General features: G+C 40.0%; 1 protein-coding gene and 2 non-coding genes across 4 annotated transcripts in view; all 3 read right to left on the reverse strand.

The window, feature by feature from the left end:
* Positions 1–23,349, reverse strand: part of LOC128071351 (chromodomain-helicase-DNA-binding protein 8) — a 37,047-nt gene that overhangs the window by 1,063 nt on the left and 12,635 nt on the right. The window contains exons 9-36 of one of the 2 annotated variants that reach the window (XM_052664229.1): positions 22,152–22,235; positions 19,203–19,340; positions 18,420–18,541; positions 18,032–18,275; positions 16,912–17,088; positions 15,808–15,951; positions 15,409–15,664; positions 14,612–14,822; positions 14,168–14,363; positions 13,534–13,701; positions 13,161–13,340; positions 12,880–12,990; positions 12,339–12,535; positions 11,919–12,118; positions 11,658–11,814; positions 11,480–11,569; positions 10,924–11,027; positions 9,593–9,722; positions 8,623–8,698; positions 8,109–8,163; positions 7,735–7,942; positions 6,895–7,103; positions 6,083–6,802; positions 5,704–5,855; positions 4,425–4,727; positions 3,159–3,272; positions 2,796–2,975; positions 2,299–2,415 (exon numbers count right to left, since the gene is read on the reverse strand). In XM_052664229.1, coding sequence (XP_052520189.1) covers positions 2,299–2,415; positions 2,796–2,975; positions 3,159–3,272; positions 4,425–4,727; positions 5,704–5,855; positions 6,083–6,802; positions 6,895–7,103; positions 7,735–7,942; positions 8,109–8,163; positions 8,623–8,698; positions 9,593–9,722; positions 10,924–11,027; positions 11,480–11,569; positions 11,658–11,814; positions 11,919–12,118; positions 12,339–12,535; positions 12,880–12,990; positions 13,161–13,340; positions 13,534–13,701; positions 14,168–14,363; positions 14,612–14,822; positions 15,409–15,664; positions 15,808–15,951; positions 16,912–17,088; positions 18,032–18,275; positions 18,420–18,541; positions 19,203–19,340; positions 22,152–22,235 — 5,043 coding nt within the window. The remainder of the gene's footprint in view (positions 1–2,298; positions 2,416–2,795; positions 2,976–3,158; positions 3,273–4,424; positions 4,728–5,703; positions 5,856–6,082; positions 6,803–6,894; positions 7,104–7,734; positions 7,943–8,108; positions 8,164–8,622; positions 8,699–9,592; positions 9,723–10,923; positions 11,028–11,479; positions 11,570–11,657; positions 11,815–11,918; positions 12,119–12,338; positions 12,536–12,879; positions 12,991–13,160; positions 13,341–13,533; positions 13,702–14,167; positions 14,364–14,611; positions 14,823–15,408; positions 15,665–15,807; positions 15,952–16,911; positions 17,089–18,031; positions 18,276–18,419; positions 18,542–19,202; positions 19,341–22,151; positions 22,236–23,349) is intronic. The other variant, XM_052664228.1, reaches the window with a different exon arrangement.
* LOC128071353 (small nucleolar RNA U6-53/MBII-28) lies at positions 3,472–3,580 on the reverse strand. Its single transcript, XR_008201832.1, has one exon. It is a non-coding gene; the product is annotated as a small nucleolar RNA U6-53/MBII-28 (small nucleolar RNA).
* LOC128071352 (small nucleolar RNA U6-53/MBII-28) lies at positions 9,055–9,164 on the reverse strand. Its single transcript, XR_008201831.1, has one exon. It is a non-coding gene; the product is annotated as a small nucleolar RNA U6-53/MBII-28 (small nucleolar RNA).

Raw genomic sequence — 23,349 nt, forward strand, 5'->3', positions numbered from 1 at the left:
TCCAATCAGACTTACTGGTAATGGAGACAAGGTAAAGCTGGATGTAGCAGGTTGAAACATTATGATGCTGAAGCTAAACGCAAAGATTTGACACTAACACTCATCTGAACTAGAGCTTTGATTTTTTTTCCCACGACTACACTATACCTTTATTCTAGCCAACCATTTCAAAATTGCTTATTTTTGTTAATAAGAAGCCTGAGTAAGACAATGAATGAATCAGTACTTATACAGTATGCTCTCCTGATGGCGGATTGTTCACCTGATCTTACCATGTGAAAGACAGTACAACCATACTGACATAATCAATATTATCCTTCATTATTGCATCAGAATGGGGTAAACTCAAGAGAGACCAGATTAAGAGTCTGGATGTACAGAACACCAAAAAGACTACAGGATAGCTCCTTAGAAAATTTACTAAAATAATTTTTTTCCTCAATAAACTTACATATCTGCTGAATTTTGAATTGCTTTATGTAAATGAGCTCACAATAAATTCTGGTTAAATTCACGGAAGCTGGAACATTATTAGACCTAAGTACAATACTGAGTAAACTGGCATTAAACTCAGACAGTTACAAACATCTCAATACTTAATTTTTTAGGCTTTTAAAATGTAACTATAATAACTACCAGGGTTTCCCTGGTAGCTCAGATGGTAAATAATCTGCCTGCAATGCAGGAGACCCAGGTTCGATCCCCTGGGTCAGGAAGAAACCCTGGAGAAGAGAATGGCAACCCACTCCAGTATTTTTGCCTGGAAAAACCCCATGGACAGAGGAGCCTAGTGGGCTAGTCCATGGGGTCAAAGAGAGTTGGATATGACTGAACAACTAATATACTTTCACATAATAGCACCAAATCACATTAGGATGCAATAATAATACAATGCTAGATACATGATCAATTCTCCAATAAGAATATTGTACTAATCACATTATAATTTTCTGTGATTTGCTATGATCTTTTTCTTAGAGTTAACAACTGATTATAAAGAAGAGCAAAAGTACTTGAGGCAAAAATAGGTAATCCTGGAGAAAAAGCCTTCTTTACCGGCTGCTCTATAATGTTAAATTCAACACAGAGATGGTATCAGCCTTCTTGCCATCAGCCTCCCATATCAACCACTCTGCTTATCATACCCTTGGGCCCATGGAGGATAAGAGAGAAAAATAAAACATTCTTCCATGGCAACAATATTTGTATGAAACAACTTTCACCCAGTATAAAAACAATACATCTTATAAATTCACCTCACAAATAAATATTATCTTATGGGCAAAATAATGTTTCAGAATTTGTTAAATGCAAATGATAGATATTTTTCATTTGGAAATTTTGTTGAAAGATAAACCATGTGGTTTTATATATATATACATATATATATATATACACACATACACATGTATATAGAAGATCAAAAGGGGAATGATTAGATAAAGTGAATATACAAAGTATTAATCCATTTAAATGTTTACCAAACCCTGATTTATATGTTTATATTTACACAACTATTGTCCAAAGTAAGGGAAACATAGCCAAGGGAAACTTTTGCAGTTATATTTTGATGGAAAGGATTATGGGTTCTTAATCCACCAAATCTATAACCATATAAAAGTATAAGTACACTTGCAAATCATGGAATAACATAATGACCAAAATTGTTGTTATAAACTATAGAAAATGATTTCCTGTCTTTTTCCATTACTGGCATATTATTAATGATTCTCAACATCTTCTGTGTTGAGAAGCCTATTAAAACATGGCTGTTTTAATAGGTTCCAAATCACTTCTTGAGGGAGGCTGTGCTGTGCAGCTTTGCAGGTTCCCTCATCAGGGATTGAACCCCAGGCCCTCAGCAGTGAAAACACAGAGTCCTAACCACTGGACTGCTAGAGAATTTCCCAAATCACTTCTAAAATATAAAACTTTTAAGAGATTATCTGCTCCCAAACCTTCAATTTTTCAGGATATACAAATTGAAAAAGTTAAAAGGATTTGCCCAAAATCCCTTAGTCATAGAAAAGCAGGATAAAGCACTGAATTTTCTAACATGTCTTACTAATTCTTACATTTTAACATGCTTGAAGTGCTAAAGTTAGCTTTTAGAATTTCATGCTCTTCTAGAGATGAGGATACTACAGGACTATAAAAATATCAATAAAAATACTATGGCTTGTGAACTGAGGATAATTTTTCTCAACATACAGGGGAAAAAAAGATAAACAACATTAAATAATTTCTCTAGTCATATCTAGCCTGGGAACAGAGTGGTAATATCTCAGTTTCACTCACCTTTTTTCCATTTCTAGAGTTAGCTGTCTGTACTGGTTCTATTCCCAAACAGTTCAATTCTGCCTTATTATTTTTTTTATACCTCTGCCATTTCTGTTTTCTGCGATCCTCCATATACTATAAGAGAAAAGTTGCAGTTATCCTAAAAGAATAAAACTTCTCTGGAGTAACTATTAAGGTACTAGTGTCTATTCTGACCATAATGCTTATTGTGTGAATAAAGGATTAATCCTAGTGGAAAACTACCATTAAGCAGACTTCTCCAAAAAAATTAGGTGTGATTATATACTAGCTCAGTGCCTAGCATTTAGTTTAACAAGTACTGGAACATTATTTTGATCCTCATAACGACTCTGTGAAATAGGAAGACTGAATATAATTACTCTTATTTTGCCGATGCAGAAACAATGACATAATATGGCATGCTTCTTCCCTCTCACACAGCTTAAATATCAAGGGAACGACTTTAAATCTAGCTGGATGGAACTGCCACTCACCGCTAGAAATCGGGGATCGACAGCGAACTCTGGATGACCCTGTAACCACATCTCCAGTTCAGCCCGGCGAGGGGCATCCTCACCCACGAGCAAAGTACCATCCACCTTATTGATGACAGGGATCCGGGTCTCCAGGTCCACATCAAGGTGATTAGGCTCTTCCATGCACTCCACCTCCAGCTGCAAACCCAGAATCCACCCCCATGAGCACATACTCTTATGAGTAGGGAGGGAGGGGGAGCAGAGCCAATGGTAGCCAGAAATAGTATCTTCTACTCCCTCAATCCCAACTGCCTTCATCAGTTACTGGGAACAGAAAGATTTTATCTAATCATCATGTTAAAGACTTTCTCTACCACTTACCTCAACTAGCTTCTTTCTGTTCCCTTTCTTCTTATGAAAAAGAGGATGTCCATCTCCCATTACTCCATTAGCCATCAACTTGTGCTTTTGGAATGTTAACTTCAATCCTTCCTCCTACAAAGACACCCAACCCATCCAAGATGTCACATAGCATGTTTTTAAAACAAAGATTAACTTTAGAGGGAATTAAGTAAAGGTCATCCTCTGGTTCAATGATGGTGAGAAAAAAGGCCATCTGACTAATGGGTGCAAACTAGAAATACAATAAGACTTATATATTTTTCCTTAGAAAGACTTCATTTCTTGACTCAGTGCCCCTCAGGTTGATTTAAGAGAAGCAGAATTTATCTCAGTAACACCCAATGCAGGGAAAAATCCCCTACCTGGTGTCTCAGAATTAGCATGGCAACTCATCACAGGGGCAAAATCCTGATATTCCTGTCATGTAACTAAAACATTTTTCTTGTTGAATACTTAATAACCATCTACTAGGGTTCATTAGGGAAGAGCATCAGGAAAAATAAAATTTCCATCCATTTCCCAAACAATACTGATTTAATTTCAGTAGGAATAATTTCTTTCTATTTTTAATAAGGCCCATAACACTTTAGTATCATTTTAATACTTTTCCATAATTTGATTTCAATTTTTAAAAACTAGGTTTCTAGGGTCTACAAGCAAGCCACTCAAAAGAACCCTTTTAATCTAGCCACTAGGAGATACAAGGGCTTCCCTGGTAACTCAGCTGGTAAATAATCTGCCTACAATGCAGAAGACCCTGGTTCAATTCCTGGGTTGGAAAGATCCGCTGTAGAAGGGATAGGCTACCCACTCCAGTATTCTTGGGACTTCCCTGGTGGCTCAGATGGTAAAGAATCCACCTGCAATGTGGGAGACCTGGGTTCGATCCCTGGGTTGGGAAGATCCCCTGGAGGAGGGCATGGCAACCCACTCCAGTACTCTTGCCTGGAGAATCCCCATAGACAGAGGAGCCTGGTGGGCTACAGTCTATGGGGTCACAAAGAGTCGGAGACAACTGAGTGACTAAGCATTCACAGGAGTCAACTCAAGTCAACATAAGATCCCTTCCTTTACTTTAGTGACTTTTCCTCAACGGATCTTTGTGAGCTCTAATTTCTTTTTTCTCTTCTGATTTTTAAGGTTAGCTGACCAAATGAGTTTAATATTAATGTTATGTTCATAAAACTAGTTAAGAAGAATTACAGCCTCCTTCCTCACTTCCCAGTGCCTAAATGCTCAGCTTACATCTTTGATCTGAACCGTAAACTCCTTCTCATCCATGCCTCGGCGAAGTTTGGTGAACTGAGCTGCTGCTGTGGTGACTGCAGACACTTCCTCCTCTGCCATGGAAGCTGCGCTGCTACTTCGTGGTGTGGGGACTGGAGAGTCACCATATTCTCCTGGAGTCAATGAGGGACTGTCCAGCAAGTGGTTCCCTGGCCCCAAAATTCCTCCTGTTACCATTTCCTGGCTCCGACGATTAGAAGGCCACTTCCCTGAGAGTACAGCCTGGCAGACGAGGTCAATACGGTTTATCAGGACACGATCCTGAGTGGGGGAAAAAGAAATCAATTAGTCATGTGATCCTGTGACAAGTAATTGCACCATCATTAAGATAAGTAAAAATTATATGTCAAAAATGAGGGAGGTAAGAGTAACAGAACCCAAAGTCGACGGGTAAGAGCGTCATGAAAAAACATGTACCACTAAACATAATCGAAGGGACCTACTTGTTCTCTGTATATGTCACTCGTTTTAGAATTTTATTTTTCATTGGAGGATAATTACTTTATAGTATTGTGACGGTTTCTGCCATACATCAACAAGAATCAGCCACAGGCATATGTCCCCTCCGGCTTAAATTGCCTTCCCACCTCCCTCCACGCTCTACCCATCTAGGTTGTCACAGAGCACTGGCTTTGTGTTTCCTGAATCATACAGCAAATTCCCACTGGCTTTCTGTTTTACAGTAATGTACATTAACTAGTGTTTCAACACTAGTCTCTCAAGTCATCCCATTCTCTCCCTTCCTGTGACCAAAAGTCTGTTCTTCATGTCTGTGTCTTCATTGCTGCACTGCAAATTCATTAGTTCCATCTTTCTAGATTCCATATATATGTGTTAATATATGGCATTTGTCTTTCTCTCTCTGATTTAGTTCACTTTGTACAATAGGCTCTAGGTTCATCCACCTCATTAGAAATGACTGAACTCTTGTTCCTTTTTATGGATGAGTAATATTCCATTGTATATACATAGCACAACGTCTGTATCCATTCATCTGTTGGTGGACATCTAGGTTGCTTCCATGTCCTAGCTATTGTAAATAGTGCTGCAATGAACATTAGGATACATGTGTCTTTTTTCAATTATGGTTTCCTGAGAGAATATGCCCAGTAGTGGGACTGCTGGGTCATATGGTAGTTTTAATCCTAGTTTTTTAAAGAATCTCCATACTATTCTCCATAGTAGCTGTATCACACTATATTTTCAGACTCCACATGTCCAGTAATGAGGCTGTTACCTTGGGCCACTCAGAAGCTCTCTGTCTTTCTTGTAGCAGCAGAAGCTCAGGGGTCATTTGTTCTCCATCTTCATTTGGGAATCCATCTTGGGACATAGGAAGGGACAGGAGACTCTCTTCATCATAGAGCTTTGAGCGGGACTGGTCAGCAGCTAGGGATCGATCACACAGAACATGTAAGCAAAGGTGGAAGAATAAAGTTACACAGGAATGGTATTGTATAGACTTTAAATAAAGGCCCTAAGAGTAACAGATCTCTATGAGATCTGATATTCTATCAAATTAAAATCTGAATCTAAGAAAATGCATTTAGAAAAGAAGGGAAATGCAGAGAGGGGGGAATGGGGAAGACGGCCAACAGCCTGTCACATGCACTCACTTAGCTTCTCTTCCTTCTCGTCCTCACTCTCATCAGTGCTGGAGCTGGAGCTGGATGAGGATGAGGAAGAAGAGGATGATGGTGACAGCTTGCTCAAGTCCAACTCAGAGTCTGAATCATCCTCATCCTCCAGTTTGACTGGTGGAACACTTCGGGAGACCAGAGGGGTAGTATCAGAGGGGGCTACTCGCATCTCATAGTCTTGTGGGGTTGGTCGGCTCCTGGCCACCACCTCATGCTCTAGCTTTAAAGTCAGACTCTCCAGACTGGGGACCTGGGCAGCTGTCTCCTCAGGTGGCTTTTCAACAGGAGCATCTGGGCGCAGGGGCAGTGGTGAGGCAGTGCGCGAGGTGTACTGCTGGTGGAGCAGTGGAGTAGAGCAGCGTGACAGGGATGGAGCTGGTGCTCCTGCCTGATGGTTCTGCATATAATTCATACGGGCAGCCAGGAAAGAAAAGTCTGGGTCCTGCATGATGTTGCAGTCTGTTTGGCTCACCCCGTGGCGGGCTGCCCCTCGTAGAAGCTCCCCGTCATGCCGAATGGGCTCCCACCACTTGGGCAATTCAGGACCTGGAGGCTGACATAATGCCAGCCGATCTTCCAAAAGAGGGTGGCATAAAACTTGTTCCCGTAAGCGCCGAAGCAATTCAATACGGTAGAGAGTCCGTGAGGCCCTTTCCTCAGTGATGGGCTCAATAAACAGATTAGGATCCGGGGGTTCTGCAGGAGATAAGGGTAGAAGAAGAAATGAACTAAGAGCTGGTTCTGTCACAATCCATGCCCACTCACTCAAGATCTTCAGTCTTGCTTACCATCTCCAGCTGCCGGGGGAAGGCGGCACACTTGGCGGCACATGGCCACAAAGCCATGGAAATATTTGGTAAGGCTTTCATCTGTTTTTTTGTCCAGTCGGGCAAAAGTACGGAAGCGATCCCAATGGAACTGCATGGTATCAGGGTCATACTCCACACCAAAGGTAGAAACCACTCGATAGAAATCAGTTTGCTCACGCCTTGTCCATCTACAAAGGGAAGACGAATAAGGCAATAGTGGTCAGAACCCAGGGACTGGTTACTTCTTAGTATGGCGTGGAATATTTGAACACACTAAAAATGAAAGTTGGCAGGGAAGTGGCGGGGGGCGGGCAGGGAGCCCCCAAAGAGCAGAAGAGGTAGTTTATAACAAGGAATAATTTAAGAATTAGCAAGCTAAGGGGGAAAATGATGCAAAAAACTCAATGAGGATGACTATGTACAAGACCTTCCCAGGAGTTACGGTTAAGTATGGTTTTAGAGGGGTTAAGTATGGGTTACAGGTGTATAACAAAGGCCAAAGAAGTGGTCCCTCTGTGAAAAGTGAAAGTATTAGTTGCTCAGTCATGTCCAACTCTTTGCAACCCCATAGACTGTAGCCCTCCATGCTCCTCTGTCCGTGCAATTCTCCAGACAAGAATACTGGAATGGGTAGCCATTCCCTTCTCCAGGGGATCTTCCTGACTCAGGGATCAAACCCAGGTCTCCTGCATTATAAGCAGATTCTTTACCGTCTGAGCCAACAGGGATGCCATAATCCTTCCTAAGATGCTTTTGAATATAGGGCCCATAGTTGAAGAGAAGTTTACAGCTTAGTCCAAATTCCCAGCCACATTTTACCGTTGCTGTTTCTCCCGCCGTGCAATTTCTTTTAGCTTGAAGGCTGCCTCACAACGTCGCCTTCTCCGATCCCCACGTTCTGCAGCCTCTATCTTCATCTGTTCTCTCTTATAGCTGCGCTGATAGGCTGTTACTAGGCGCCGAAGCCTAGCTGTCAAAGCAGAGCCTGGAGGCCAGAATAGATGGCCTGGCTGTTGGGTCACCTGGGCTGTGGGAAGCAAAGTAGAATAAACAACAAGTACAGGAAAGATAGTAGAGATAATACGGGTATTTCAACCCACCCAAAGGCAAAGCTCTCAGAAATCCCAGTAAAGGAGAGAATTCGGTCAATTTCCCAATTCCACCAACCCATACAAGTTGACTTAGAAATTTACCTTCATCTCCATCTATCACTGAGATCTCCTCATCCATCATCATCAAGGGATCACCCTAGAGAAGGAGAACCACCCCGCAGGATGGAGAGGGGAGGAAAAGGGGGTAAAATTGGCACTCTCAAATCACTTGTGTGTGTGTCCTTTTATGGCATCAAGGTATCAAGATATTTTTTAATGAAAGGAACCCTCACAGAAAACTGAAAGCAATCAACTAAAAGAATAAGAAAGTATAACCTGCAAAGTTAGTTCTTATCAATGTCTTGAAGACAGTGAGACTCAGGAATTAAATAGTCCAATAATATAGTTCATTGTCCAGCTTAGGTCCCACCTCCTCCAAAAAATTATCCCTGACCTCCCCTAGCTGGTGTTACAATCCTTTCCATTAATACTTTATATTCTTGATTGGTACTTTTCATTTTTTATTATAAATTAATCAGTATACTTCATGATTCAGGGAATTGGAAAATACTGTTTAGTAATACAGAAAAGCTAGACTCAAATGAAAATTCCTCACCTCATCATCTTGGTCCTTTGGGGGTCCCTGGAGTGGTTTGTATTCTGGATCTTCACAATCTTTATCAAAGTCAACCCTAAAATTATCCAGAGGTATGAGAAAATGACAAAATTGAGTTCTAAACTGCTTGATTTTAAAATGAAACAGCACATTTCCTTTTTCTTAATAGCTTTTTATTATTTAACCCATTTTCCCCCTCTGTCCGAACTAGTATCTACTTTTATTATTTCATTGGAATGAATGATCTATGCCTGCTTATTTTTACTACTTTGCTCTACTGAGCAAAAGGATATTACACGATTTGCAATAAATAAATCTAATTTCCTCTGTGGATCCTACACTAGGCAAACTGAGGCTGTGATCACTGAAGAAAAATCTTTCAATAATAAGGGACTAGAAAGGTATTCATGAACTAAGTCAAATATTTCACATGCCCCTCAGGTCTCCACATGAGAAGTTTTGTTAAACTCACTGGCACCCAAACCAGGGCAATACTGCCCTAGCTGGTGGCTCAGTATTAGCATGGCAACTCATCACTGAGGCATGGACTCAGGCAAAGTAAACACCCTTATGTGTCAGCTGACTAAAGGCTGAAGTTTCCTGAGGGTCTATCACACAGGTGGTAGGGGACTGTTGCATGGCTACCATCTTTCAAGAGAAGCAGTTACCCTCTCTGCTACTGTAGCTGAAAGCACTGCACAGAAAACTGAAGAGAAGATCAAATAAGCCATTTGGGAGTAATTTCCCCCCTTAGTTGCACTGTATGACAATGTATGGTTTCAGGCCAATTTATGGAGACCTTTCTGCTGGTCGCACTGTTTGTTAAGAATTTATCATTTGTGAGGATAACCACCATTAGGAATCCCAATGGATTCAGTCAAGGCTAGAGTTATGTCATCTCTTAGCACAAGCAACAAATATCCTTTGTAATGCAGATACAGCTTTAACAGAACTAAACATCAATGCTTACCCTTCCACTATGTCAGAAAAATTATCTAACACGCGATGCTCTGCTGCAATGGCTTTGTCATCTGGTCGGCCAGCCTTTTCCAGGAAGCATAAGGCTGGGTCTGCCCTCATAGTATTATATTTTTCATAGCCTTGAAAAGAAAGAGCCATAATTAAAGAAAATCAGACTCATTTTGCTTTTACGCTTACTTCGTATGCTGCTGGAATAAAAATGTGGGCTACTTTGCTCACAGTGTAAAGTACTCTGAAAATGTTAATTTGGACAGCTGTTGGGTTATATTAAGATACTTAATATTTCCACTCCAATTCAGAGTCATAAAGAGTTTTATCACTAGTTACCAAAAATAGGAATTTAATCAGTGTGTACAGAGAATGGTGACAGATTTACATAGCCATTTAACGGGTAATTTTTTTTTTTAAACGGGTAATTTTTTATCATCATTCTTACTACATAGGTGAGGAAATTTTTAAAGTCCAATAATTTAGAGCTAGGTAATGCACTTTCAAATAAAGGATAAGAAATTTGTACCTGCAAACAGGTACTCTGAATGGTGGATGAATGATGAACGTACTTCAGGATATTTGGACTCTTCTAAAGCCTCTGCACCTCACAAGTAAATCTAACACTACAAACGTTCACAGTTTTTCTCATCCAATTAAACTTGTCAAAAATGTGAATTAAGTGCCATTACTTTTATTTTATAGAAGTAAACAGAAAAGTATATTAAAAAAGAAATAATCTTCCAATTCACTAAGTCACTAGGCTAGAAGTTAGCACTTACTGCTTTTTATGTGTGGAATTTGTGATTAGGGAAGATTGAAAAGGGAGTCTTCTCCCTTTTTCTACTCTACTTCAAGCCAGTTTTTTCTACTGGCCTAAAAAAAATTTTTTTTTTAATTTTTCTTTCACTCAAGCATGGCTATTCACACCTACGTAAGAGTGAGTGCTGAATATTTAGACAAACAAGATGCTATAGAAACAGAACATTTTCAGCAAGGCACAGGAAAGCTATGCAAAGTAAACATGTTTATTATTAACAAGAGTAGACATGCATCATCTCCCCCGATTGCAAACCTTAACTTAGATACCACTGCATACAGACTGGTAGTAACTGATTAATCACAGAACAGATGGAAGACACCCTACCTTGCGATTTAACTATCCATCTGGTCTTTCCTGACCATCTATTCATAGGAACAGCTCGGCTCTATATTTCTGAGAACCAGTTTACCATTCAAACATAATTATTGGTCTTAAGTACTTTGCAAAACATTTCATCTGTGGACAAAACTCTATAACAGGAAAAGAGCAGACTAAGAGCAGACACCTACCATGCTTAAAGACTCCAATGAGCAGGGACTTATCAGCCTCACTGTCCCACCATGTTGTTGGAACCTCCAGCTGATCCACTACTGGGAACCATATGTCAATCTCACTGAAGGTGTAAGAGGCAGAGTCAGCACAGTGATGCAGGAAATAAAAGCAAACAATCTTTGGAAAGATTATTACAGGTATCTTCCTTTCTCTATTAATTTAAATAGTCCTACATCTGCCTATTTCCTTCCACTGGTATCAAGAACAGCTGTCCCCTAGTATCTGTAAGGGATTCGTTCCACCCCAGACACCAAAATCCACTGATGTTCAAGCCCCTAATATAAGATGGAATCATACAGTAAATTCAGCTGGCCCTCGATATCCCTGGATTTGATCAACTGTGGATCAAAAGGATGCAAAACCCAAGGATACAAAAGGCCAACTACACAGTACTGAAGACCTGATATACAGATTTTAATTACCAGGTATCCCAAGATAGTTAAGAGTGAAATAAGTAAACCAATCTATTCTGGAATAAGGCACAGCATAAGGAAAAATAAAGCATAACTTTACCTGGCAATTGCACCCCCTAACACCTTCTCTGCCTGGTCTCCAATAACCTCCTGTCTCAGATAATATAGCATTCGTACCCGCAACAGCACCCTAGAAGGGAGAGAGGAAGAACTGGCTCAGTAATAGTGCAGAAAGCGTGAGGTGGAAAATCCTTTAGTCTGCTAAATTCCATCCTTACTTGTTACACTGATGTTTTAAGTGCTTCTTATAACTCTCATCTTGAAACAGAGTATCAGGGTTATATTTCCGGATCCAATCTGCCTTATGGATATCAAAAGTGCTTTGTGACTTTACTTTTTTCCCCTTGCGTCCCCGAGGCACAGGGATAGACAGACCTGGGGAAGGGGATACATCGAAGACTTGGATTGAGAAAAACCCTTGGACCTGAAAAGGATTAGGTAACCTATAGAAAGACAAAAAGCAAAGACTTGATAATCACCTGAATGATTCTGCAATTCTTTTGTCTTGCCATTTTCAGCAGGGCTAATCAAGTCCCAAATGAAGCCTTTGATATTTTCATCCCCACGATAGTGTAAGAGACAGTACACGAGGATGGCCCGGCAAATTGTTTCCACATCTCTTTCAGTCATCCGTCGCTTGAAACGTCCATGGGACAGAATATCTCGCCATCGTCCCCAACTACAAAAAAATGCAATCATATGGATATTTTCCTAGGGACCCCAGTCCCTCAAATTCACACGTCCCAAATGGTGGGAGACAAAATGATCTTGGGAAAACATGGTAACAGAATAAATTTTTTCCCATTATCCCCTCTTTGATCATACCTTCCAATTTAAAAAGCGAACGAGATGTCTATCAGGAAGGAATGCACTACCTCTGAGGAAAGATGGGGTCTTACCCATATACCAGGAGATGCTTTTCCACCCGAAAACAGTCAGTGCGCCCATAGGTATGATGACGGTCATGTCGGCGAGAGCGTGGTCGCTCATCGTCTTCACTTTCCAAATCAGAGAATTCCACTAGGTCATCATCTTTCAGAGTGCTGAAGTGGCGGGTCTGTTTTCGTACTCTAGGTGTGTCAATCACCAAGTTATTCTATGCAGAGAACAGAAGGAGAAGTAACTCTTTTCACAATATAATCGTGGGAAAGGAATTAAAGATAATCAGACTGAAATAGCCTTGCATGTAATATCTGTAGATACTCAAAGATAGATTCTTTTTTGGACATGCAAGATAATCTACAGGGATTCAGAAAGCAAACTTAAGTGATAGTTATCTAAGTACTTTTTAGTGGCCCTCTATATAGAAAGCTTTTACAATGGCCTGTGATATACCATCATAAGCCAAGGTCAGCACTGAAGAATCAGAACAGTTGTAATGACTCCAGAAAGTAATGTGTTTCCTGCCATAGTTTTTCTTTGAAGGAAAAGGAAGCTCACCTTGCTATTGAGTAGATCCATGTCCAGGTCAGCCTTTTTGGCCCACTTTTGCCAAAAGTTTGGGTCATCCAGAGAAATATCAGTCCTATTTTCAGAAGCCACAAAGCTTGCCTAATGAGGAACAAAGAAGTACTAAAGTTGACTACACCACTTTTTTGAGTAAAGGGAAATCAGTATATTTTAAAACTATATTAAAAAAAAACTATATTTTTAAAAAAATATTAAATTCTAGAGATTCCTGTCTCTCTGTGCTAAAAGCCTCTAGCACCAACAGAACATACCTTGGCAAAGGTAGAACCCTTTCCTTCAGATTCAATGGTGATGGTAGTGGTTCGTCTTAACAAGATCTGGTCAATGTCCTCTTCACAAAACTTGGAGCCCTCATCATCTTCCTCCATTATGGCTGCATACGCTCCTTTCCTTAAGAGATCTTCAATCTCCTTCTTAGAGAACTGTTGGATCTACAAAATCCAACAGAAAGGTGAAAAAAAATCAGAGAATATTATCTAACCATATCATGATATGTTATTATATTTTAAGGAATAATCATTGAGAATCCAAACAAGGGGTCAGGTTCCTATACAAAAAATAGCTTTTGCCTCCCTTCATCACCATGACCTACTACAAATATAGCTAAAAATTAAGAAGACTCACTCCAGTAATGTTGCCATCCCGACCACTCATGGACTGAAGCACAGCTTTATCCAATCCCAACTTGAGGCTAGCCTTATCAAACATCTCCCTCTCGTAAGAATTACGAGTGATGAGACGGTACACCTTCACAGCTTTGCTCTGCCCAATTCGATGACAACGTGCTTGGGCCTGGTTTTAACAAATGGAAGGAAGGGCAAAGATAACAACATTAGAAGGGGTGGGGAGGAGAAGCATTCAAAATACTGATTTACATTTACAAAGCAGCCATGAGATCAACTCAACATCAGAAAGTCAATTTCAAGATGAAATTACTGCCTCATCATCCAGACCAGGTGTCAGCAAATCTTGGTCACCTATTTCTAAAGTTTCTGCTGAAACACAGCTCTACCCATTCATTTACATTTGCTCATAGATGCTTTTTGTAGTACAAGAGCAAAGGAGAACCGTTACAACAGAGACTGATTTGCACAGCCTAAAATATTAACTATCTGCCCTGTACAGAAAAAGTTTGATGACCTAACTAACTAAACAATTCCAGATTCTTGAAAAGATAAGACTTTCTAAGAGAACCTGATCCTGTTGCAAAACCTCTCAGGTTAGGTGATTAGCCCCCTAAGACAATGATTTCCTCTACCTGCAGGTCATTTTGCGGATTCCAGTCTGAATCAAAGATGATGCAAGTATCAGCAGCTGTGAGATTAATGCCAAGTCCACCAGCCCGGGTGCACAGCAGGAAGACAAATCGGTCCGAGTCAGGCTTGCTAAAACGGTCAATAGCAGCTTGCCGAAGGTTGCCTCTAACTCGCCCATCAATACGCTCATATAGGTACCTGCACGGGAATCACAGGAAAAAAGTTTAATCAGCTGAGCAGAAAAAGAGAAGAAAAAAGTAGGCTGGGATCAATACCAGTACCCCTGTATTGCTAGTTCACCGAAAGTTTTATCAGAAAGTTGAGAGTGAGAATCTTGAATACTTCTCTTAGCCAAGTCCTGGTCAACTTTATTTAAACCCAGGCCTCCCACTCTTTGCAGCTCTATAAGTACAAAGTAAACAGGCGAGGAATGACTTTTTTCTCACCTTCTCTGGATTAGATAATCCTCTAGGATATCTAGGCAGCGTACCATCTGGGAGAAGATCAGAACCTTATGGCCACCAGCTTTAAGTTTCGGAAGTAGCTTGTCAATAAGAACCAATTTGCCAGCTGAACGAACCATGGCCTGCAAGTGGAAGTCATGAGGTATGATATGGCAAGCTTCTCGAAACTCTGTTAGGATTTTTTCTTCTGCACCTGCCAAAAGAAAATCAGACCTGATGGTGAGATCCAGAGAAACACACTAAGTCTGCAGTTTATTTAACTGAGATAAGGAAGCAAAGAAAAGAAAATAACCTGACTTGATATCAATATGACTTGAAAACAGAATTTCAGCAACTCCCAAACCCTAAAATATCCTCAATTTTGTTAATACAAAATATTCCATATGAGTCAGGCTTAAGAATTATTCCAAGTCAGGCTTAAGAATTATTCCACGTAAGTCAGAGTAAAATATGTAAATATATGGAAAAGGACTAGAATATTACATGAAAACCACTATTACCACCATACTGCCATCCAAAACAGAAACAGCAACACAGAATATCAGTGAAGACAGAACAGAATTCTTAACAGCAAATCCTTTTTAACTTTGGAGATTATGCAGAGTCAAAGGGTCAGAAAGAACTAGAGGAAGATGTTCCACGTGAGAATGGTTTTAAAAAGAGAAATCCCCTCTATTTCCAAACTAGGATGGATCAGCCAATCCATCTATTGTTTCTGAGGAACACCATTTAGTAATCAAGGTAACACAGAAATGCAGGTGTTTCAGGAGTTCTCTCACCATTGATGAGATATGGGTGGTTGCAGCATTTCCGCAACTCCATCATTGTGTTGAGTAGATTCGGCATGTTAGTATGACCTGCCCCTTTGGAAAGAAAGGAGAAGTTTTTCTCCAAAATAGCCCGGTAGTATTTTTTCTGAATGTTGGTTAGCTCTACTTCAATAATGGTCTCCTGTTTGGGTGCCAGGTTCTTTTCAACATCTTCTTTGAGTCTTCTCAGCATCATTGGTTTGAGAATGGCCTGTAGCTTTTGAACCTGTAACCAACAGAGGAAAAAATAATAACATGAGGACAAACCTTCTCACATTAGATGGAAACATGGATATCAATGACAGTAGATATCTTCCCTAGTACAAATTTTTTTATTCTGCATTAGTATCGCATCAGACAACTTCCTACCTGTTCTTCTGTTTTGAGATCCCCAAAGTCTTTGAGGAATTCTGATTCTGATGGAAACTGTGACGGTTCCAAGAAATGAAGCAAGCTAAACAGTTCCTCCACAGTATTTTGCAATGGTGTTCCGGTGAGCAGCACTTTGTGCTCCTAGAAATGGAGAACACAGAAGAAAGATAAAACTCAGAAAGACTTCTGAAGTTTTCCATCAAGTATATAACTTTAGTTTCCATTTCTTTAACTGTAAAATTATGGAAATGGACCAGATTACTCTTACTTGCTGCCTCTTTTGATAAACACAAAATACTCAAGAATATTCTTGATATTATTTAACATCTTAATTTAATATCATAAGGCAATAAAGAAATATTTAGAACATGTTTTTTCCAATTAAATATGCCTCTCCACACTCAAGTCCCCACAGATATCCATTAATATGTCTCCCTCTAAGAAATGTACCTGTGTGGGATTAAATATGGCCATTGATTTTTGGTAGTTCCTCCTATCAAGATTCACCACTTGAACATGGTCGTGCTTTATAACTTGCTCTGACAATGAGAATGTAGCAGAAGTGGGTACCATGTGAGTTTCAGAGCCTCAAAGGCCTTGCCTTCCACCTTTACCCTCTTGGAACACTGCTCTGACTCCACCAGGTACAGAAGCAAAGTCAGGCCCACAGACGGGTGACAGACCACATGGAAGATGGCCTAGCCAACAACCAGTACCAACTGTCAGGTGCAGCTGTATCACTGACTCCTGGCAAGGCCACTGAAAGAACGAGATCACTCAGCCCAGCCCAAGTTGCTGAGCTAGAGAGTCATGAAAAACACAGTTGTTTTAAGTCACTAGGTTTTTGGATATTTTGTTATGCAGAAATAGGTAACTAATTTAACATCTCACCTCTTCACCCAATTGAGAACCACTAACCCACAATCATCTTCTAACTCTAAAATTTATATGAATTTTATGACTTTCAGGCTACCATTCCCATAGGCCACACCCACCACTGAATACCAAGATTCTGATTCTTCTCTGTAAAATTAATTCATATGGAATTAAGATTACTTAATTCTAGGTGTTTCTGGCCACAAGTCAGTGGGAGGAACTCACCAGGTCCATGTGCTTGAGACTATCAAGCAGTTTGCAATTACGGTTCTTTAGTCGATGGGCCTCATCAATGATGACACACCGCCATTCAATCTCACGAAGCTCAGGACAGTCTGACAAAATCATCTCAAAAGTGGTGATCAAGGCATCAAACTTGTATGCACCTGGGATGAGGCGCCCCTAAGCATGAAGGCAACAAAGTCAGAAAAGCCCTAAAATGTACTTCAATGAGAAGCTCTTCTGGACTACATATTCTGCATTTTATATTTAGGCAGGCCTCACAGAAAACACAAATTGCACCACCACCCACCTCTGCCACTGTTCATATTCCTGATAAACAGTGTCAAATCACTGAATCACTGCCTCCTCAACACACTCAGCTTCTTGGGAAAATCACAGACCTTACTGAAAGAAGCTGGACATTCTTGACTTTGCTGCATGCCTACCTCATGTATTTCAGCCCTATATCTTCTGTTGGTAAACACTAAAATCCACAAATGTTGAGCACTGCTGAAACACACAAGATAAAACTAAAAGTGAAACAGCTAATGTAGTATGTGGTAATATTGGTTACTACCTAAAAATGGACAAAAGAATCCAATTATCTTAACAAAATTAAGAGCCATAAAATGACCTGAATAAACTTGGGTTTCATACAAATAAAAATGGGAAACTAATGGTAGGAAAAAAACTCAAAATTCAATGTTAAGAAACCCTTTCCAAACTTATACAGAAAAAAGAAATAATCTTGATGAAAACTTCAGCAGACTTAAAAAAAAAAAAAGGAAGAAATGTCTTATGTTCACCATTTTATGAATCAAGGAATTAAAAGTAGCTAAATGAATTTCATTCTGGAAAATTATTTCTTGATGAAAACTAATCAATCCTGGTAAAACTATTTAAAACGTATATATTCATAAATAAAGTCAGAATTTCCACTGGATCAAAATGTTCACTGGATCAGAATAGCAAAGTTGGAAAAGTGTCCTGCATAAAGTAGACAACAACACCTTACATCACAGAGAGTCTCAATAAAAGTCTTTGACTCATATAAAAGCTTCTAAAATACCAGGTACTTTGACCTACTCTCTAAGCCATAGTATTTGCATTATAGGAAACTCACCCGTGAGTCTTTGCAGTACATTTCATATTGCTGTATCATCTGCCGGCTGGCCAGGCTGCCATGGTACACAATAGTGTTCATCTCTGTCCATGTGTTGAATTCCCGCTCCCAGTTAGTAATTGTGGACAGTGGGGCAATGACTAGGAAAGGGCCATGGATGCCCACATTATATACTTCCTGCAAGAAGGCAATGGACTGAATGGTTTTGCCCAATCCCATCTCATCAGCCAGAATGCAGTTCTGCCTGCCAATTCATCACAAAAAAAGAGAAAAGCATGTCAAAAGAGACCATCTTGTAAAAAGTACATAAAATGAACCTGTTTCTACAGAAAATAAATAAAAATAATCCCAGACTAAGCCTGTATCTTGTGGTCCTACTCTTCCTTACCTGTTATACCAATTAAAGAGCAGCCAGTTGACCCCTTCCAACTGATATTCCCGTAACTGGTTTCTGTTTTTATACTCATGTGACAACTCCAACTTCTTCCAGGCACTTGCCTGTGGACGATTCTAAAAAGTAAGGAATTTGAATAAATGGGGTGGAGGTACTAATGAAATTAGGTAAATTTACTGCTGCTAAGTCGCTTCAGTCGTGTCTGACTCTGTGCGACCCCATAGACGGCAGCCCACCAGGCTCCCCTGTCCCTGGGATTCTCCAGGCAAGAACACTGGAGTGGGTTGCCATTTCCTTCTCCAATGCATGAAAGTGAAAAGTGAAAGTGAAGTCACTCAGTCATGTCCGACTCTAAGTGATCCCATGGACTGTAGCCCACCAGGCTCCTCCATCCATGGGACTTTCCAGGCAAGAGTACTGGAGTGGTGTGCCAGGTAAACTTACTAGGTAGTTCTAATAGGTGAAGTCAATTCAAAGACATTGTTGCTTGGACTAAACATGTTAAATATATTCAAATTCATGACTTCACAATGACACTTTCACAACAAAAAAAAGAGAGAGAAAACCCATTGAGCCACCAAGGAAGTCCAAGAATACTGGAGTGGGTAGCCCATCCCTTTTCCAGTGGATCTTCCCAACCCAGGAATCAAACTGGGGTCTCCTGAATTGCAGGCTGATTCTTTACCAACTGAGCTATCAGGAAAGCCCAAACTCTATATGAGGAAAATTAAATCATTCCCTATATGGACTTTACACTCTAAATGCAGATGTACTTACCACCCTTTTGAGTTCCGGGTGCCTTGACTGGATGCGTTTAAATTCTCGAATCTTGCCCTCATCAACATCCTCTTTGAGCTCCCACGTACTATCCTCGTAGGGTAGAGAGCACCATTTCACCAGGTAGTAAATTACAGGCTAGGGGAGAAGAAGTCAGAGCTTTAGTGAAATGATGCCGTGTTCTCTGCTGTGATTTGAAGATTAAGAATTTAACTAAGTGTCAATACCTAAAAAGGTGCCCAAAATATCAGACTGAAAACACCAGCCATAGGCTCACCTGCAGATGCACTGTACTATTTGTGCCTTTGATTATGCTTCCAGACAACTTATCAGAATCTAAAAGAGAAATTTCTACCCAGCACTATCTAGAACACTAATCACTGAAACATTAGGCTCACCAACCAAGCAGATCAAAAAAAAAAAAATTCTATATTGTGTTGAATTAGATTGAAATTAGAAGATATGGTAGCCCCATTCCATACTATCCTCCTGGCACCCAATATAATAACAGTGGAAGCAAGGCTGCTTTTAGAAGTGAGAAACAGGTTAAATCCATAGGAACAAAGCAGGGCTGAAATTACTGGGCTTCTGAGTTCCTGGAGCTCTGAATGCAGGTGCTATTTCAAAGAGCAGTCACATGAAAACAACAGCAGTCATATGGCGGGAAAAGGAGACCAGTCCTGGGTGTTCACTGGAAGGACTGATGCTGAGGCTGAAACTCCAATATTTTGGCCATCTCATTAGAAGAGTTGACTCATTGGAAAAGACCCTGATGCTGGGAGGGATTGGGGGCAGGAGGAGAAGGGGACGACAGAGGATGAGATGGCTGGATGGCATCACCGACTCGATGCCCATGAGTTTGGGTGAACTCCAGGAGTTGGTGATGGACAGGGAGGCCTGGCGTGCTGCGATTCATGGCATCACAAAGAGTTGGACATGACTGAGCGACTGAACTGAACTGAGTGTAATCATCAAGAAATCTCTAATAATCTACTGATAAAATACTCCTTAAAATAGCCAGCAAGAAGTGTGAAGATCCAAGTGTTTAAGAGAGACAGATCATGGAAAAACTAGAATCTATGTAATTTCTCTTTTACTTTTTTCTTTATTGTAGTAACTCGGGTCACTTCCTACATAAAGACATTTGTCCAGGTCACACATTTCCAGCATCATAACTAATTTTCCAAGGACTTTAATTAATACTTATTATAATACTTATTTCCACTACTGTGTAATGTAATAAGGATGACTAATTAAGCTCATTTTGGGACAGGGCAATTGGGCAAAGTTTTTATCCAATATTAGAAGTGTAAATTAGGGTACTAAAACACGTTCATCTGTCATGCCAGGTCTAATAACGTTCCAGAGGGGCCTAATCAAAATCTAATTACTTTCGGAAGATGAAAGTACAAGTATAGTGATAGAGAGCATAACATTTTTAAGGCTAGGAAGGCTGAGAACCTGAAAGTAATGAGAATAATATAACAATGGCTAACCTGTCCTGACTAATAACTGGTCCATTCCACTCTCATCTCCCACAAATAAGCAATAAGCAATAATTCCCACCCCTAATCACAAAAGCAGAAATATGTGATTTCTGAGGTATTCTTGTTAGGATTTAAAGACACTGTGTTCTAATGACTTTGGATAGCTAAGGTTCTATCTGAGTAACCTTGAAAGCTTATAAAACAAACTTGGGCTTTAACAGATGGAAGACTTTAACTCTTAGGTTCTATAAGGTTCTACAAGGATGACATATGGGAGCAAGTCACTTTGTGAGTAAACCCAGTCTGCCATCTAGCACTGATGTCTTAACAAGGCTCTGCTATTCCCTCCTAGTCACTCTGTAAGCAGGAACTGTTTGAGTGATAAAATTTTGATGAAATGTGACCCTGTGATGTTAAACTAACAACTCAGACTAGAAGTGAAAAGAGTTCTAACAAAGTGCTGCTTCATGGTCCAAGTAAATCTGAATAAAAGAGAGCAATGTTGAATTCACTTGTGGCTTAGATCTACATAACTCTTAGTTGGAAAATGAAAAAAAGTGATTAATGAAAGAAAACATGTCACCAAACGTTTCAACATATGTAAAATCTGCTACCCAATCTAAGGAAGCTTTAGTTCTGGGGTCCCTAAACCAAGCTATGCATGAGAACCCCTCGAAGAACCAACTTAAAAATACAGATCTCTTGGTCCTCCCTTAGATGTACTAAATCTGCACTTGTGGGAGCAAGACCCCACAGTCTGTTTAAAAGTTCTGACTCAAATGTAGTATACGTTTTAGTGACAAATGGAAATGCATTTACCTGATGCTGTGCATGTGTGTGCAGTCGCTTCAGTCGTGTCTGACTCTTTGTGACCTTATCGACTGGAGCCCGCCAGGATCCTCTGTCCACTGGATTTCCCAGGCAAGAATACTGGAGTGGATTGCCATTTCCTCCTCCAGGGGATCTTCCAGACCCAGGGATAGAACCCGTGTCTCCTGTGGCTTCTGCACCGCAGGCAGATTCTTTACCACTGAGCCACTGGGGAAGCCCCAGTTCAGGAAATAGATAATTCTCAACAACTTAAGAGAAAGCTATGAGTCTATGCAAGTATTTTTATTTTCATGTTTGGAAATTGACAAAGTATTCCTTTCTCTATCCCCACCTCTCACCCTCAACTGAATGTCAAGGGTCTCTTATATAAAACCTGAGAGAAAATGAGATCAAGATGAATGAGTCCTTGCAAATACACCTTCCAGATATCTGACTTCAAGAGAATCTTTCTCTTTAGCCTCTCTCTGTATTCCTGTACCTTCCCAATATCATTCTGAAGTTCTCTCAGAAAAAATTCAAAAGTACCTTTTCATTCCAAGAATTTTTCAGCCAAATCTGAAAAATAAAGGATGGGCAAGCAGACAGGCAGAAATCTTTAAGGCCTTTCATGTTCCTCCACGTCCCAACTCACCTCCCCATTGTCCTTGTCAATACTGTGAGACTCATCCAATATCCTATCCACCTCTACATAGTCTGGATTGAAGGGCTCTTCATCCTAGAGGAATTATGAAACCAAACAATAAAACCAAAAAGACCACTGTCTAGGAAATTCACCCTTCCACCCAACCTTCAGTGGATATCCTTACTTCAAAATTTATTAAGAAAAAAGAAGGGAGTTCCCCATTTTCACCCTATCAAATTCTACACACTTACCTGTGTTTGTACCTATCTTCTCATGTTACCAGATCAAGTGTGACTACTCCTAACAGTGGCTACTCTCTCCATATATGCTTTGGATTTCATTCCTTCCTGCCTTCTTAGGAATCCCTCTCTAGTGCAACATTCCCATAATATACACACATGTTCTACTAGTTCACATCTTAAAAAGACCTCTCTGACTCTACATCCCCCCGCAACTATTCTTCTGTTCTGCTTCATACGTAAACTTTCCCAAGAGTTTTAAATACACAGTACCTCCATTTCATCACTTCTCTATTTGTCCACCCATTCCACTCTTCTACTTCCATCACATAATGAAACCACTCATCAAGGTCATTCATGATCTCCAAATTGCCAAATACAATGGAAACATTTCTGTACTCACCTTAATTTATAGCTACAAAGGAGTCAACAATTCATCTTTCTCCCGAAAGCACTCTCTAGGCTTTTCTGAGACACCATATTCACTTTTGTAGCCTTATTTTGGATTCACTTTTTGTTTTGGTCAATTCTCAGTCACCTTCACTGGCTCTTTTTTTCCTAAGTCACTGGTATCTAACTTTGGGTGATAGGCCAAGATAAATAACCCTAGGCTCCAAAGAGAAATCTCAAAGAAACCTTAGGGGAAAAAAATTCTTCTTTCTTACAGCACTTTCCCATTGATTTTTGTGGCCTATCTTTTCTCTAATATTTCTCCTCTCACTCTGGCATAGTCATTAAGGCTTTAATAACTATGTATATGCTGATACATTCCAAATTTTAATTGTAGCCTAAAAAATCCAGTTTTGTATATCTATCTCCTTGTTAGCCATGTTATGGAATTTTAAACTTAACATGGTCTAAACTAAAATCTTCATTTTCCCCAAACCAGTTGCTTCCAAGATCTTCCATTCTTTAATACCTGTCTATGTAAGCCACTATACCAATTGCCGTCAATTCTACTTTAAAGT

Source organism: Budorcas taxicolor, unplaced genomic scaffold (assembly GCF_023091745.1).
Source record: "Budorcas taxicolor isolate Tak-1 unplaced genomic scaffold, Takin1.1 scaffold368, whole genome shotgun sequence".
NCBI lineage: Eukaryota > Metazoa > Chordata > Mammalia > Artiodactyla > Bovidae > Budorcas > Budorcas taxicolor.